Source organism: Doryrhamphus excisus, linkage group LG16 (assembly GCF_037039965.1).
Source record: "Doryrhamphus excisus strain RoL-2023G ecotype Guam linkage group LG16, RoL_Dexc_Guam_v1.1, whole genome shotgun sequence".
NCBI lineage: Eukaryota > Metazoa > Chordata > Actinopteri > Syngnathiformes > Syngnathidae > Doryrhamphus > Doryrhamphus excisus.
This window is the reverse complement of record NC_136372.1, coordinates 2,043,957-2,058,784: the sequence shown is the minus strand read 5'-3', so window position 1 is coordinate 2,058,784 and position 14,828 is coordinate 2,043,957. Positions and strand designations below refer to the sequence as shown.

General features: G+C 45.0%; 3 protein-coding genes across 4 annotated transcripts; all 3 read left to right on the top strand.

Moving 5' to 3' along the window:
* Positions 1-97: 97 nt before the first annotated feature.
* Positions 98-6,490, top strand: LOC131103722 (glycylpeptide N-tetradecanoyltransferase 1). Of its 2 annotated transcripts, none has more exons than XM_058050210.2 (12): positions 98-255; positions 1,873-1,978; positions 2,059-2,203; positions 2,296-2,414; positions 2,794-2,885; positions 3,027-3,143; positions 3,245-3,415; positions 3,495-3,603; positions 3,700-3,870; positions 4,565-4,729; positions 4,835-4,972; positions 5,645-6,490. In XM_058050210.2, exons 1-12 carry the CDS (start codon positions 152-154, stop codon positions 5,663-5,665), a joined length of 1,458 nt encoding a protein of 485 aa, XP_057906193.1. In that variant the 5' UTR covers positions 98-151; the 3' UTR covers positions 5,666-6,490. The 2 variants fall into 2 exon arrangements, with proteins under 2 accessions (XP_057906193.1, XP_057906194.1); XM_058050211.2 differs by having other exon boundaries at positions 129-255; positions 1,879-1,978.
* Positions 6,491-7,446: 956 nt separating this feature from the next.
* retsat.2 (retinol saturase, tandem duplicate 2) lies at positions 7,447-11,886 on the top strand. The gene is made up of 11 exons (XM_058049069.2): positions 7,447-7,672; positions 8,091-8,273; positions 8,406-8,647; positions 8,728-8,929; positions 9,665-9,862; positions 9,957-10,076; positions 10,435-10,573; positions 10,662-10,771; positions 10,838-11,007; positions 11,260-11,419; positions 11,498-11,886. The coding sequence occupies exons 1-11, from the start codon at positions 7,513-7,515 to the stop codon at positions 11,644-11,646; spliced, it is 1,833 nt and encodes a 610-aa protein (XP_057905052.2). The 5' UTR covers positions 7,447-7,512; the 3' UTR covers positions 11,647-11,886.
* A 108-nt stretch (positions 11,887-11,994) lies between these two features.
* cdk21 (cyclin-dependent kinase 21) lies at positions 11,995-14,481 on the top strand. Its single transcript, XM_078797243.1, has 7 exons — positions 11,995-12,643; positions 12,820-12,952; positions 13,038-13,205; positions 13,272-13,381; positions 13,449-13,499; positions 13,641-13,773; positions 13,854-14,481. The coding sequence occupies exons 1-7, from the start codon at positions 12,414-12,416 to the stop codon at positions 13,929-13,931; spliced, it is 903 nt and encodes a 300-aa protein (XP_078653369.1). The 5' UTR covers positions 11,995-12,413; the 3' UTR covers positions 13,932-14,481.
* The last annotated feature ends 347 nt before the right edge of the window (positions 14,482-14,828 follow it).

The window sequence follows — 14,828 nt, the reverse complement described above, 5'->3', positions numbered from 1 at the left end:
TTGCCATTTAATATGTAAAAAAATACCACATTTATCGCGAAGATGCTGACAGTGAAGTCAAATTGTGACGTCACTGAACGCTGACCAATCACAGCGAGGGACGTTTAAAGGCCTTTAGGACACGCGCTGGCAACTCACTTCCTGGTTGAAGATGGCGGATGAGAATGAGACAGCACCATTGCCGGAGAAAGAAGACGTAGAAGACCACGGACACTGCAGCGACTGTGAAAATGAAGAGCACCACCTTGACGATGGGTAAGAAGACGTGGCAGGAGTGGTGGCGCTGAAATAATTGTCTCGGGGACGTACGACAAAAAGGCGAGTACATGCTGGCCACGGCGAGCTGGTCGAGAGGGCTAGCCGAATGTGGGTGATGTCCCGCCCACTTTTGACAACGCCATTGGCCGGGGGATGTGTTTGCCCTAGTGTTCTGTGCTGCGATTGGTTCAGAGGGGTCATTTGGGCGGAGTTTAACGTCACCCTGCAAGTGCTGCGACGCTTAGCAAGGCGTAGTGGGGGCTGTTGGAAAGCCGTAAACAAAGCTAAGAAGAAACAAATCCACATTAACACATTGAAATCCCACAGACCAACTACACAGCTTTGACTTTAGTTGCTCCTTAAACGAAACAAAAAAAATCACCTCCCGTTGACGTATTATTGTGTCTCAACTCGCACAGTTGACTCCAATCCCGTTGACATTTTGCTAATTAGCATGCAAGCTAACATAGCTGTCAAACCCTCCATTGTCTCAGGTTAAATCTATATGCACAAAGAAGCAGAAATAACAGTGAAACAAGTTGCTTTGTGTGCAGTTTAAGATGTCTGACGCAGGTAGAGTATCACAAGTGGGTCATTAATGGTTTTAACAATCCCCATTTGATCACTAATTGTAGATGTTCCTCAAAAGGTCCAATTTCGGAACCGAACACACACAACACGCTTTAAAGGGGACCCGTGTTGACTTTTTGTCATTGTTAATAGTCCCGAAATGGTGACACTTCAAAGCAAATGTTAAGGCGTGTCCTGCTCATGGAACAGGCAAAATGTTACATTTTTGGGGTGATTTATTCACATTTAACTATGAGCTCACTGCAACTTTTTAAAGCGTTTTGGATTCTGTGTCATAAAGTGCTCCCTTGATGAGATCCAATCTTGGAATTGCATTAATGTTTTTTTAACATGACCATGTGATGATGGTCTTTCCAAGCGAGGTCGAGCACAAAGAACATTTGTAACTCTTTTCTGCTAAGTGGAAGCCTGTGGAACAAACTGTGTTTTGTCTATTGTCAAACACTCCCCGCCTTTTGTACATCCATCTATACATACATGAGTCCATATACACTATGACCCCACCCCCCGCCGCTCGCAAAGGTCATGTGACATGCCATCTGGGCTGGTGTCACAAATACGGGCTGGCCGGCGCTCGGCCTCGGACAATAATGAGATTATCCTCTGTCAGTCTGCGGCCCAGAAGGATGGCTGGATTGGAGGGTGGGTGAATGAGGAGGTTATGACACTAGCTGTGTTAGGGCTGGCGGGGGGGGGGGGGGGGGCTAAAGTGATTTAAACTGGACCTAAGGTAGGATGGGGCTGTGCTGTGTAATTTGTATCGCTAGCTTTTGTTTCCACGTAGTGTGTGAGCACAATGATTTAAACCTAGATCTTCCTGGTCTCCCGATTGCTAACCACTAGACCACCGTGCAGCCCAATTTTGATACAGTAATGGGAAGGAAAAGAAAAAAAACAGTGTTCAGCTCATATGTAAACAGCCATTCTGTTTTATGGATTTTAAAAATATGCAGAAATGATGTGCCCTAAATACTTTATGTATGCACGATAGAACTAAAAAAAGAAAGTAATGTTTTGTGTCAGTGACAGGGGTCAGGGTGACGACGGCGGCACCAAGAAGAAGAAAAGAAAGCAGAAGAAGAAGAAGAAAAGCGGCCCCACAGAAGTGTCTCAAGATCCTCTCGCCAAGGCAAGACTCGATCCCAAAACATCAAAGTAGAATTGCATGGCCTTGCTGCAATTTGACGTGAATGTCCACCACCTTCTCAGGTAAATTCGCTGCCCGCCGACAAGCTGCAGGAGATCCAAAAGGCCATCGAGCTCTTCTCCGTGGGCCAAGGTCCCGCCAAGACCATGGAGGAGGCCACCCGGAGGAGTTACCAGTTCTGGGACACTCAGCCAGTGCCAAAGCTGGGTAAATACCACCGCCTCGTTTTGGTCTACTCCGGTGAGACACCATTAACCGCTATATGGCTGTGTTTGTTTTTGTTTTGTTTCTCCCTTCAGGCGAGACGGTGACATCACACGGCTCCATCGAGCCCGACAAGGACAACATCCGGGAGGAGCCTTACAGCCTCCCTCAGGGCTTCAGCTGGGACACCCTCGACTTGGGCAACGCCGCTGTGGTTAGAGGACATGCCTACACTATCACTGGCAATGACAAAAAACAATCTTACTTCTCATGCCACTTAACACCGCACCATCCAGAAAGAGTTGTTAGAGGTGGATGAGGAATGACTTATCTCAATGCAAACAATTCAGTGATTTGGAAGTGCTGTACTTTTCCCACATGATGGTCAAAGTATTCATAAATGAATAGAATGGCGTGGTAATGGCAAGGTTATAGCCACCAGGGGGCGTAGTTGCATCGTGTCTGATTGCAATGACCTACTGTGACCAATTAAGCTGCATTTTTATTGTATCCAATTCGTTTATTTTTCATGGCATCTTTCCACACTCAATCTGAAAATGATTAAAATATTATTTTTTTCTTTTTCGAACCAGCTCAAGGAGCTCTACACCCTCCTCAATGAGAACTACGTGGAAGATGATGACAACATGTTTCGATTTGACTACTCACCAGACTTCCTTCTCTGGTAAATGTCTTCCTGCTTGATGTTTGACTCCAAAGAAGACATTTTGCTGTCATTTGGAGCTGTACTTTACTAATCCATCATAAGGGGATGTCAGTGTATGTGATTTTTTTTTTTAAGCATTATCTTCTTCCCCCACCGCAGGGCTTTGCGGCCCCCCGGCTGGCTGCCCCAGTGGCATTGTGGTGTGAGGGTGAACTCCAACCAGAAACTGGTGGGCTTCATCAGTGCCATCCCCGCCAACATCCGCATCTATGACATGTACTCACCTCTTTTAATTAGCATTTTGATAGAGAACCCAAGGGGACACTTCAAGCATTATTTCTAAATACTGTTTTTTTTGTTTGGTTTTTTTATTTAAGAGAGAAGAAGATGGTGGAGATCAACTTCCTGTGCGTTCACAAGAAGCTTCGAGCCAAGCGAGTCGCTCCAGTCCTGATCCGAGAGATCACAAGACGGGTCAACCTGCAGGGCATCTTCCAGGCTGTGTACACGGCCGGCGTGGTTCTGCCTAAACCCGTGGGCACGTGCAGGTGGGCCTTGACAGAGAGTGCTCCCACCCAGTTGGAAACGTGTCTTGTTAGAAGCTGTGCCGTTTGTGTGTGAGCGCAGGTACTGGCATCGCTCTCTGAACCCACGCAAACTGATCGAGGTGAAGTTCTCCCACCTGAGCAGGAACATGACTATGCAGCGCACCATGAAGTTGTACCGTCTCCCCGAGGTATGTTGGTCGCCGCACACGACACTCTCGCTGGCCGCTGTATTAGGTACACCTGCACAATCCCGATGGGCTTCACCCGCAGTCTTCCTCCTCCAGGCCCCCAAGACTTCAGGGCTGCGGCCGATGACCAAGAAGGACGTGCCCGCCGTCCACCGCCTCCTACGCGAATATCTGAGCCACTTCAACCTGGTTCCTGCCATGAACCAAGAGGAGGTGGCCCACTGGCTGCTGCCCCAGGAGAACATCATCGACACATACCTGGTGGAGGTAAACTTGCCTGTCATGAGGCAGGCGACATGCCACTAAAGAAGAAAAAATTTGTGTTGCTAATATTTGTTTTGCTTTTCATGTTTTATGCTCACATTTTGTTTCCCATGGCGTCCCTTAAAAGACAATTAGCAAATGAGACGATGATGTCATCTACAGTAGCGCTTTCTACAGCACACTGACACAAAGAACCCTCTTTATGACAGTCTATAAATGTTTTTTTTTAATTGTTAGAGCCATGTAGACATGAAATAACATCCCTATTGTCACATTTATACTCTCATTACCTAATGTAGTTGGCATGCTACGCAATCACACTCAGACATCACATGTTAGCTTTGAGGAAATAGCTTTTGTAGTATCCGGACTGTAATGCGGGTCGACTGCATTGCATTTAAAAGAGAAAAGCCATCTGCCTGTCATCTTTCCTTACTGTATGATGTGTGTCACTTCATTGGGATACAAGAAAACCAGTCTGACATGCATTCGTCATACTTCTAGACGTACACCGTTGCACTATGGCGAGCTCTGTTTAAACCAAACATGAATTGAATTCAACTGTTTATTTATTGAGATGCGCCTGCAATTGTAGGGTAATAGTAATGACCGCATTAGTTAACTTAAAAAAATATGTATGTGTATATAGTAGTTATATACTGTCAGTGCTGATCGTGGTTGTCATTTTTTTTGCCAGAATGATGGAAAAGTGACAGACTTCCTGAGTTTCTACACGCTGCCCTCCACCATCATGAACCACCCTGTGCACCGCAGTCTAAAAGCCGCCTACTCCTTCTACAACGTGCACACCACCACCCCACTTCTCGACCTGATGTCCGACGCCCTCATCCTGGCCAAATCGGTGCGTCACCCCTGGAACCCTTGTGTCCATATCCATATTCTGCTCTATCAGGGAGATAATTGACCTCCCTCCCTCTTTCCTTCTTTCTCTCGCTCTGTCTTCCAGAAAGGGTTTGACGTCTTCAATGCACTGGACCTGATGGAAAACAAGACATTCTTGGAGAAGCTGAAGTTCGGCATCGGCGATGGCAATCTACAGTATTATCTTTACAATTGGAAGTGTCCCAGCATGGGCTCAGAAAAGGTACGCTGTAAAAATATGTCAACGTCGCTCACCGTCCACCAAATTGATTAATCAGACAATGTTCCATTACTAGTATTGACCAAAAGTAAAATACATTTTCAAGTGATTCCTCGAGTCATGCGTTGACTGCTGACTATTTTCATGCCAACCCTTACGTCATACGTTTGTGTGGAACAGGTTGTATGTCTTTTGGGAGTGTATGTACTCAATCATTTGGGAATGCAGAAGTGTCCTTTTACACGTGGCTTCATGCAAACGTAAGTCTGAGAAAGGAGAAATAAATACCACAGTGAGGACCTCATAACTGAAGATATGTGGTGGTAGATAATGAAACTGGTTCATGTCATTTATTTGGAATGCCACCATACAGTTTTTTAATGTGTACAGAAAAGCAATAACGGCAAAAACAGTCCACTTGTATGCGGTTTAGCTAATTTTGAAGAGGGTCTGCATGGGCTCAGGAAGATCCTGTTGAAGTGCGATGAAGGTAAAAAAAAAAAAAAAGAAAAAAAAAAAAAAAACAGGATTCACCCTATCTTCCCTAAAAGCCAGTGCGTGTTGTGGCCCAGTTCTGCACATCATGAGAAGGACGTGTTCACTGAACATTGTAGCTTCTGACTTGGCCGCGGTTGTGTTGACGTTGGTGTTTGTCCCCCCCCCCCTCCCCCCCAGGTGGGGCTGGTCCTGCAGTGACGGCCCAACGAGGACGGAGTGTTACCAACAGACCACGCGACCGCACCATCGCACCCGCCCCCCCCTGACTGATGGAGTGAAGAGCTTCAGGAGAGAGGAAGCTTACCGCCCATTTTTACTGTTTTTTTTTTTTTTTTTTGGGTGACTTTTTTGAACTTTGACCTGCACTATTGCTGCAAGGCAGGGAGCTCTGGGAGGAGGGAGGGGGCAGCTCTACCCCCCCGCCCCTCCCTTCTTCACACGGACCTTAAAGCCATGGTGGTTACATCAGCCTAAACACGCATCTGAGAGCTGTCCTGATTGTACCAAAACACACACAAAAGCAGTTTGCAAGTGTGGCTGCATGCCAAACTCTCACCGTTGGCGTAATAAAAACATCAACAAAAGCATGTAAATCAACTCGGCGTGACTGCAAACTTCTACCCTAACACGTGCACATGAGAAACCTGCTGTTTTACTTTGGAGTGCTTTTTTTTTTGCAATTGAGATACATTTTGTCTGTGAGTTTTAGAGCTAATGATAAGAAATAATGCTGATAATGAGGTGGTCATAACATAAGACGATAAGATTAGTCTCACGGTTAAAGACTGAGCAGAGATGGCAGATAAGGGCTTTTCTCATTCTCTCTTTAAGTCTTGTTTATTTTCTCATTGGAGCTTTTGTTCTAACACTGCTTGGAGAGACTGGCTTTGTCAGTAAAAGCACAGCGGGTCCAGCACGGAAGCAAAAGGGTGCGCTAATGCAAGGATCCCATACGCCGTGATATGATTGCAATGTCCTCGCTGGCTCTGACCTTTGTTACCAATAAATCTGCTGGACAAATGAGGACTTTTTTTTTTTTGCTTTGTCAGTCTTAATGAGTCAAACTCCACTGATCATACAAAGCAATCATCTTTCCGCTTCTGCTGGTTGCAACATTACATTTCCAGCGAGGACGTGTGTAGCATGACATGCAGTTTTTATCATCTGTAGAATCCTTGCAGGCTTGGTGAGTCAAAGTTTGGAGCAGCATTGCGCAGGGAAGCAGGTTTCTTTTGTCAAACGCGAGTTTTTTTTTTTTGCAATCGTAAAGACAATGAGCATCATGGCGACAGCATGTGAAGCTGCAGGTCAGGTGACATTTTGGAGCAAGAAATAAAATTGGAAAAAAAAAATTCTTTCCACCTCTTCTTCTTTTTAGAGGACATAAACAAAACAAACTTTTAAAACAATTTCACTAATGTACCTCAGAAGGTGATTTATTGGTTAGTCATGCAAAAAAAGTACCAACTACAACAGTGGACATTTTAATATGTGTGCCATAAGTCCTTACTTACACTTTTTCCCATGCATGAGCATAAGTCAATGGGGTCCAAAGTGCGGCCTACAGCTTGTTTTTCATTGGTTCGGGGGAAAATTGTACAAATAAAAATCTCATAGTGGCTGCCCACATTCTTTGATTTGTCAGGCACTGTTTGGACCCCCCAGCAATCCATTATGCTTATAGGTTATAGCTTTGTGACAAAAAGTGAATTTTATTATATTTTTAAATATATAACATGTTAAACAATATTTCACTTAGATATAGTTGGACATTTAGTTTTATTTTGTTCGAAATTATATTAATAGAGAATTTTCTAGATTTTTATTTTGTCAATAAATGCGTGAAGTCATACATTAATATACTTGACGCTGATTGGTGGCCTTTTTTCCTGACTCCTCTAGCAATGTGCTCTGATTGGCCAGCAACGTGGTATATCTGTAATATGGGCGGTGCTTCTTTGTAGCCATCAGGAAGTGAACCAACTGCCAAGCTCGGCGACGGCAGCGGTGCCACCGGTGGCCAAAAGTCAAGCCTGAACGCAACAATGTGGATCGCTGTGGCGTTTGTTTGTGTCGCTTTGATAGCTTTGGTACTTAAATATGTCTTTACTGCTCCTGGACTCAACCCCTTTGCGGTGGACAGCCGTGAACCCCTCAAACCAATGGTCCACAACCGCAAAGAGAAGAACAAAGTGTTGAAACAAGGTAGGTTGCGGGGTAATGGTCGTGAGGTATACAAACTTTGCTCACTTTAGCAACATACACAATGTATATGTAAATATATGTATATTTATTAATGTTTTAAGTTCAGTGTTCATTTAATACAACTCGGGTGCAGACACGTACAACTGTTTTGAAAATTGTAGCTAATTAGTAGATCAAAATGTATTCTCTCCGTCATCATTTTGATTTCCTACAGTTTCATGTTTTTCTCGCGAGATTTGGATAATTTAGAATATTTTTTATTTTTATACTGTTTATCATTTTATACACACTGGAAAGCTTCAATATAAGTTTGATTTTAAACAGATTTACCAGGAGCGAACAACTTTGTGCATCTTTGTGTTGATTGTCCTGTTTTAAAGGTTGATTTTGACTTGATTCAAGTTGTCACGTCTCCAAGGCTTCCTGGCCAGTAAAGTACCCGACAACTTGGATGCCGTGGTGGTGGGCAGTGGGATCGGCGGCCTGGCGCTCGCCGCGATGCTGGCCAAAGTGGGGAAGAAAGTCCTGGTCCTGGAGCAGCACGATCGGGCCGGAGGATGCTGCCACACGTTCACGGAGAAGGGTTTTGAGTTTGACGTCGGTATGCGGAACACTTCCACTTCAGCAACAAATCAACAGAACAACTTGAATTGAATGTTTAAATGTCAATTTTATTTACAATACATGCCACAACCCCGGTCCTAAAAGGTTACGTTGCTGTCATGTTCTGTAGGAATTCACTACGTCGGCGAAATGCACAGCTACAAACCGCTGCGCTGCGTCCTGGACCAGATCACCAACGGGCAGCTGCAGTGGGACCCAATGGACAATCCATTTGACCAAGTCCTGATCGGACCGCCTGAAAACCGCCGCCGCTATTCCATCTACAGCGGCAGCAAACGCTTCCCCACCGTGCTGAAGAAGTACTTCCCTGGCGAGGAGAAGGCCATCGACGAGTACATGAGGCTGGTCAAGGTAGGAGGACGCGTGGCGTGTCGCTGACGGCAAAGCCACCGCATTTTGTGCATTTCTTTCTTTCTTTGTGGTGTACGTAGACATCAGCACGCAACGCCTGGGTCCTGGTGCTCCTGAAGCTTATCCCCGCGCCCTTGGCCAAGCTCCTGGCCGTCAGCGGCTTGCTGAAAACTCTATCACCCTTCTACAAAATGGCAACCCGCAGCCTGACCGAGGTTGTCAACGAACTGACAGAGAACAAGGACCTCAGGGTCGTCTTCTCCTACTGCTTCGGCACCTACGGTAGGCCGCCGTGTTGATGTTCACTTGGTGGACCTCCTGGCAGCAACCAGCAGAGGGCGACATTATGCAAATTGGAAGTGAGGTCCTTTAGCAGCTCAGCATCACCAGATGACAAATTAATTTATAAGGATCAGGTACTCAAGGGGTGTCCAAAGTGTGGCCCGGGGGCGGGTTCTTATTTGCCGGTGGCATTCTAAAAATATCATTTTATCAAGAAAACTAAAAAATACAACAGCAAAAGTAAAGCTAGCAAAAATATAGTTAAACATTTATAATGATAAAATATCATAATTTGGCAAAATAACTATAAATATTAAAGAAATAAGAATTTTTGGAAAATGACGTTGCAGAAATTACGACCATAGTACAAGATATGTACACAAAAACAAAAACTGGGATTAAGCATGATAATTAAGTTTGAAGAGATTGGTTTTTACACCCACGGCCCGCCTCCGGGCACGCCCACCTCACTGTGATTGGTCCCACTCAATTTGTACAGCTAGTAGCTTGCACAGCTTGTACTCAGGCACGCCCATTTAAGGAAGGGAACTCTCTAAAACCAAGCGTTCAGAGCCATCCCAAACTTCCTTCAGGACTCATTTCCAAATGCACAAATCTGAAACGTTGGCTTGGTTTAACACGAGAATACAACGTTCTAACTACATTTATAGGTCAGAAAAGTGGAAAAAGCATAATAGATTCCCTTTAATAAATCCCACACTGACAATCTTACAGGCAACATGCCCAAAGAAGCCAGTTTCAGCATGCACAGTTTGCTGGTCGGTCACTACCTGAGCGGTGCCTGGTACCCGAAAGGCGGAGCCAGCGAGATTGCCTACCACATCATCCCCGTCATCGAGAAGGCAGGGGGCGCCGTTCTGGTCCGTGCGCCGGTCAACCGCATCTTATTCAACGATGCCAAAGAAGCTTGCGGTGGGCGCGCAACAGCACACCACAGTCGTCTTTAATTATTATTATTGTTGTTGTTATTATATAACATATTATTATTATAATTCTCTGTTTCCAGGTGTAAGTGTTAGGAAGGGCCAGGAGGAAATACATATCCGCGCCCCCATAGTCATCTCCAATGCTGGCATCTTAAACACCTACCAGAGCCTACTACCCAAGGAGCTGCAGGCCACCCCCGGTATTAATCATTTATTTTTATTTTTTTATAAATAATATAAAATTATTAAATATTTATTTATTTTTATTTATGAATAATTTATTTCATATGAATCATTTATTTCTATAGTGAAGTAACAGTAGGAAACAACTATGCTCAAGGTCTTCCCCTGCTGTATATATCATTTACCCTTCAAGCTACTGTAGCAATTGCTAGACTGCAGGTAAACATGCTCATGTGACAAACACTCCACGGCCTGAAGCTCATGGCGGTACCCGCTACACCGCTACACATAGCCGCTAGTAGGCGATCCAATGTTGTTATGGCGGGATGACTTCATATTGTGGCTTTAAGTGATGCAAGTGATGGTTGGTTGCAGCTATCCAGAGGCAGCTGAGCATGTTGAAGAGCGGCGAGGGCGGCCTCAGCATCTTTGTGGGACTGAACGGCAGCAAGGAGGAGTTGGGCCTGAAAGCTGAAAACTACTGGATCTTTCTCGAGAACGATTTAGACGAACTGTAAGCCCTCGCGCCATCCATCTATTCTGCTCGTCGGCATTCGGAGTCTGCGGTTTGATGGCAAGTGTACGGGTGTTTGGTGTTTCAGGTTTGAAAAGTACAGTTGTAGCGACAGAGAGGAAGCTTGTAGAAGCATACCCTTATTGTTTGTCGCCTCTCCGTCTGCCAAAGATTCCACCTGGGAGGAGAGATCCCCAGGTATGATTTACCCTCACTGCAGGTTATATTTCCTTAGGGTGAGAATCTCATTTCTCTCCTTCAAAGGCAAGTCCACTCTGAGTCTGGTCAGCTTCGCCAGATACGGGTGGTTTGAGGAGTGGAAGGACGACAAAGTCAACAACAGGGCGTCCGAGTACAAGGAGCTGAAGGAGGCTTTCATCGAGACCGCCCTGCAGGTGGCCCTGCAAGTCTTCCCCAAAGTCACCAGAGACAAGGTGATGCTTTCATACGCTACATGTCCAGGATCAGGCTGGTCCGCCAACACGTCAGACCGCCAAACTAGCTCAACATGGGGGGGTCGTTGCCATGGCAATGATTTGTAAAACAGTCAAAACATAGCAGTAGGGGGTCTCCAAATGTTTTCTTTCTTCTTAATCTTTGTAAATAGTCTTCTCGTAATGTCCTGACTTCATTCCCATAATGCTGCACTTTGGATCCTCCAGAACTTAAGTTTTCGTACTTGACAGATCGAATACATCGACGCGGGGACCCCGATCACCAACACCCACTACATCGGATCACCCAAAGGCGAGTTCTACGGCGTGGACCACGGCATGGAGCGCTTCACCCCGGAGCTCAGCATCATCATGAAGCCTCAGACGCCGCTGAAGAACCTCTACCTGACAGGTGGGCCCCTGCGCCATCCCGTCAGTATGCAGGACACGAGCGGCAACTCGCCCTTATGCACTTGTTGGTGTGTCACAGGTCAGGATATGCTTACGTGCGGCTTGGCGGGCGCCCTGAACGGCGCTCTAATCTGCGCTTCGGTCCTTCTCAAGCGCTTGCTGCACCGAGATGCCATGGAGTTGGCTAAGAGGACCAATTCTGCGGACCTCAAACTGAAAGACAAGTAACCGGGGTAGAAAAGTAGTGGCTGACTACTTGGCTGGAACATCAACAAAAAAGGGAATAAAGTGTGGCCTATGCAACTATTGCGTTATAGGGTTATTATAACATAAATAATGTGAATGTTAAAGTTTTGGAAGTATGCCTCATGTTATGTACTCTCAACTTATTTGGCACTTTATTGCGATGTGTAACTACCTGTTAACTAACACACTTTATATTAAAAACCCAATGTGCCACCAAATACATCTGATCAATATTTTGTGTGTAAAGTATGCTAATCATGTGAGTGGAAAAACTTGCTAGCATTCCCAACAAATGTCTGCATCACTTACAATACGAAGAAGTGTTGTGTACAAACATTCAGAAGTTTAAAGTCGAGCGCTGATTCTGTATTATTTCCAGTGTTGGTGGAGGTCTGAAGTTTCCGTAGTTCACGTAAACGCAGCGCGTACAGCTGCTCGTGCACATCTTTATTGTTTTTGGATTAGTTGGACAATTTAGCGGTTGTCATTTTTACTCTGTAAAATTTCGGCTAGCGTATTTTTCGAAGTCGGCGACATTGAGGCAGGGTTCTGATCAGGTAAAAATATGTTGTCATGACTAGTATTAAGAGTAATAATAACTTTATTGGTGGCCTGCTAGCTAAACAGCGTCTGCTTTACAGTTAGCAAACGCGCCATCATCGTCTCATTTCATATCACAATGTTGTCACCAGAATTAAAGGACGTTTCTCGTCAAACTGTCAGATTAGTTTAACGTACGAGGTGCCATCATGGAGGTCGGAGCGAGTGCTTTGTGCTACGAGTTGCTGGCGGAGGTGGGCAAGGGCGCCTACGGCAAGGTGTACAAGGCCAGGGAAGTGGGCGAGAAAGGGCGCCTCCTGGCGGTGAAGAAGTACAACATCCAAGCAGCCTCGTGGGACAGCGGCATCCCTCCCTTCATGCTGCGCGAGGTGGCGCTGTTGGACAGGATGAAGCATTTTAACCACCCCAATGTAGTCAAGTAAGACCCAAAGCATTGAACAAAATGTAACTTTTTGTTATTTGTGTTTCCACACAGGACTGCAATATAGCTGTGGCTGTGTTAAATGAATGCATGGGAAACAATGTACTATATTAGCATAAAAAAAGCTAAACTTTTTTTATACATTGTTATCTTGCTGTCATTTGACTCCACAGGATGTTGGATGCTTCTGCCATGGTGAAGGACAGAGTCCTGGACCTTACTGTGGTGTTGGAGTATATCGACCAGGACCTGTCTGCTTACCTGTCCAAAGCCTCTTCCACTGGACTGACCCGAGACAACATCAAGGTGCAGAAAATTGTATATTTAGTAAAAGTAAAACCCAAAAAAGTAATAATTACACAAATGAACATGCTGTGTCTGCTGCGTACAGGATGTGATGCTGCAGCTGATGCAGGGCCTGGACTTCCTGCACAGCAACATGGTTCTGCACCGCGACCTCAAACCGGAGAACATCCTCATCAGCAGCCGCGGCGAGGTCAAGATCGCCGACTTCGGCCTGGCTCGTATCTACACCTTCAACATTGCCCTCACGCCTGGCGTACGTGCACCCACGTCTTCTACTGCTACGTGGATGTGTTTAAAATGATACTGAATGTCACTACAGGTTGTCACCTTGTGGTATCGAGCGCCGGAGGTTCTGCTCAACTCCACGTACATGTCGTCTGTGGACGTGTGGAGCACCGGCTGCATCTTTGCCGAGCTTTTCCTGCTGAGGTGAGACCATCTCGCTGGCGTGCACGGTGACATGAGAATCACGTTGAAGTTCTCCTGCATCCCTTAGGCCGCTCTTCAGAGGATTCAGTGAGGTGCAGCAGCTGCAGAAAATATTTGAGTGAGTAATTTGACCTTTTCTATCAGGGGGGTGTCCAGACTTTTTCCAGCGAGGGCCACATAGTGAAAAACGGAATGATGCAATATTTTGTGTTCCTTAGCATGGGCCCGAAATGCTTTTGTCATTAATGTGATCCATTAGGGTCATCGGTTTGCCTAATGAGGACGAGTGGCCCCAGCACACTCCCTTAACCTACAGTCCCTTCTGGGGGCCCAAAAGCCCGTCTCCCGAGTTGCTACCCAAGCTGAGCCCGGACGAGAGCGATCTCCTTTTTGTGAGTTTCTTCTTCTACACAAACATTAGCAAGGCCATGGCAGCACAAACTAGCATACAAACAAAATGTCGGTCCTGCAGAAATGTCTGACCTTCACACCCAGCAGACGCATCTCAGCCGCCAATGCCCTCGCTCACCCGTTCTTCGTGAAGAACTGAGTCCGGCTAAGATAAATGACTTCCATCCACCATCTGACACACAGTGAATGGAGTACATTGTTAACCATCATGAGAGGCATTATTAGCATTGCCATTTTCTGTTTTTGATGTTATTATTCACTCTTTAAAAACATTACAAGCACCTTAAAGTGGACGCTTATTTTGGCTAGTTTATTTGAGTTTAGATTATGGCTTTAATACCTGTGATTCATATAATAGGTTTGTTGACATTTCGACTTAAAGCAGAAAGAAATGAGACATTGGGTCACTCAGATGTTGTCTTTTTTTGTTTACATTTTGTTTAAAAAAAAAAAACCACACGATTAGCACTTTAATGTGTACACATTTGTGTCAATTTGCACAGCTACAGTAACTCTTTATTTTGTGAGGATTGTGGCCTTACGGTTTGATCACTGAACGATGTCTCACCACTTTTCGTGTTTGTGAGGAGATTTTTCTACTCGTGTTTCACTGTTTGTAATGATTCTTGCATTTTAGTGCAACCAGTACATTTATGACTTCATCCAATAAAGTCGTTTCATTGCTGATATTTATATAATTAATATATAAAAAAGGTCAGAGTACCAGAAGAAAACCTACACGGCTGTAGGGAGAACATCATCCAAATGATTGTGTATTATGTCATTACCTTGGGGTTCCATTTTAATTGTCATTTAATTACTGATGCATTCATAGAATGGAGCTAGTATGTTTGTCCTGATATTTGCCAGCAGAGGGCGCTGTCGCTGTCGATTTTATTTGCACTTTACATGACAAATTAATACTCCCAACACATTGTCTCCTGTTGAAGACTAATTTCGTTAATTATTCATTCATTCATTTTCTACCGCTTTTTGAAAACCACAAATTCTGATGCTAAAAAAAGTAGATACTGTA

Bases quoted from the DNA above. Each gene is read 5' to 3' on its own strand.
- LOC131103722 (XM_058050210.2), top strand. From the start codon at position 152: ATGGCGGATGAGAATGAGACAGCACCATTGCCGGAGAAAGAAGACGTA. The intron at 2,415-2,793 runs GTTAGAGGACAT...TTTTCGAACCAG, and splicing joins ACTTGGGCAACGCCGCTGTG to CTCAAGGAGCTCTACACCCT. The intron at 3,416-3,494 runs GTGGGCCTTGAC...GTGTGAGCGCAG, and splicing joins AAACCCGTGGGCACGTGCAG to GTACTGGCATCGCTCTCTGA.
- retsat.2 (XM_058049069.2), top strand. From the start codon at position 7,513: ATGTGGATCGCTGTGGCGTTTGTTTGTGTCGCTTTGATAGCTTTGGTA. The intron at 7,673-8,090 runs GTAGGTTGCGGG...CACGTCTCCAAG, and splicing joins GAACAAAGTGTTGAAACAAG to GCTTCCTGGCCAGTAAAGTA. The intron at 11,420-11,497 runs GTGGGCCCCTGC...GGTGTGTCACAG, and splicing joins GAAGAACCTCTACCTGACAG to GTCAGGATATGCTTACGTGC.
- cdk21 (XM_078797243.1), top strand. From the start codon at position 12,414: ATGGAGGTCGGAGCGAGTGCTTTGTGCTACGAGTTGCTGGCGGAGGTG. The intron at 13,206-13,271 runs GTACGTGCACCC...ATGTCACTACAG, and splicing joins ACATTGCCCTCACGCCTGGC to GTTGTCACCTTGTGGTATCG. The intron at 13,382-13,448 runs GTGAGACCATCT...TGCATCCCTTAG, and splicing joins GCCGAGCTTTTCCTGCTGAG to GCCGCTCTTCAGAGGATTCA.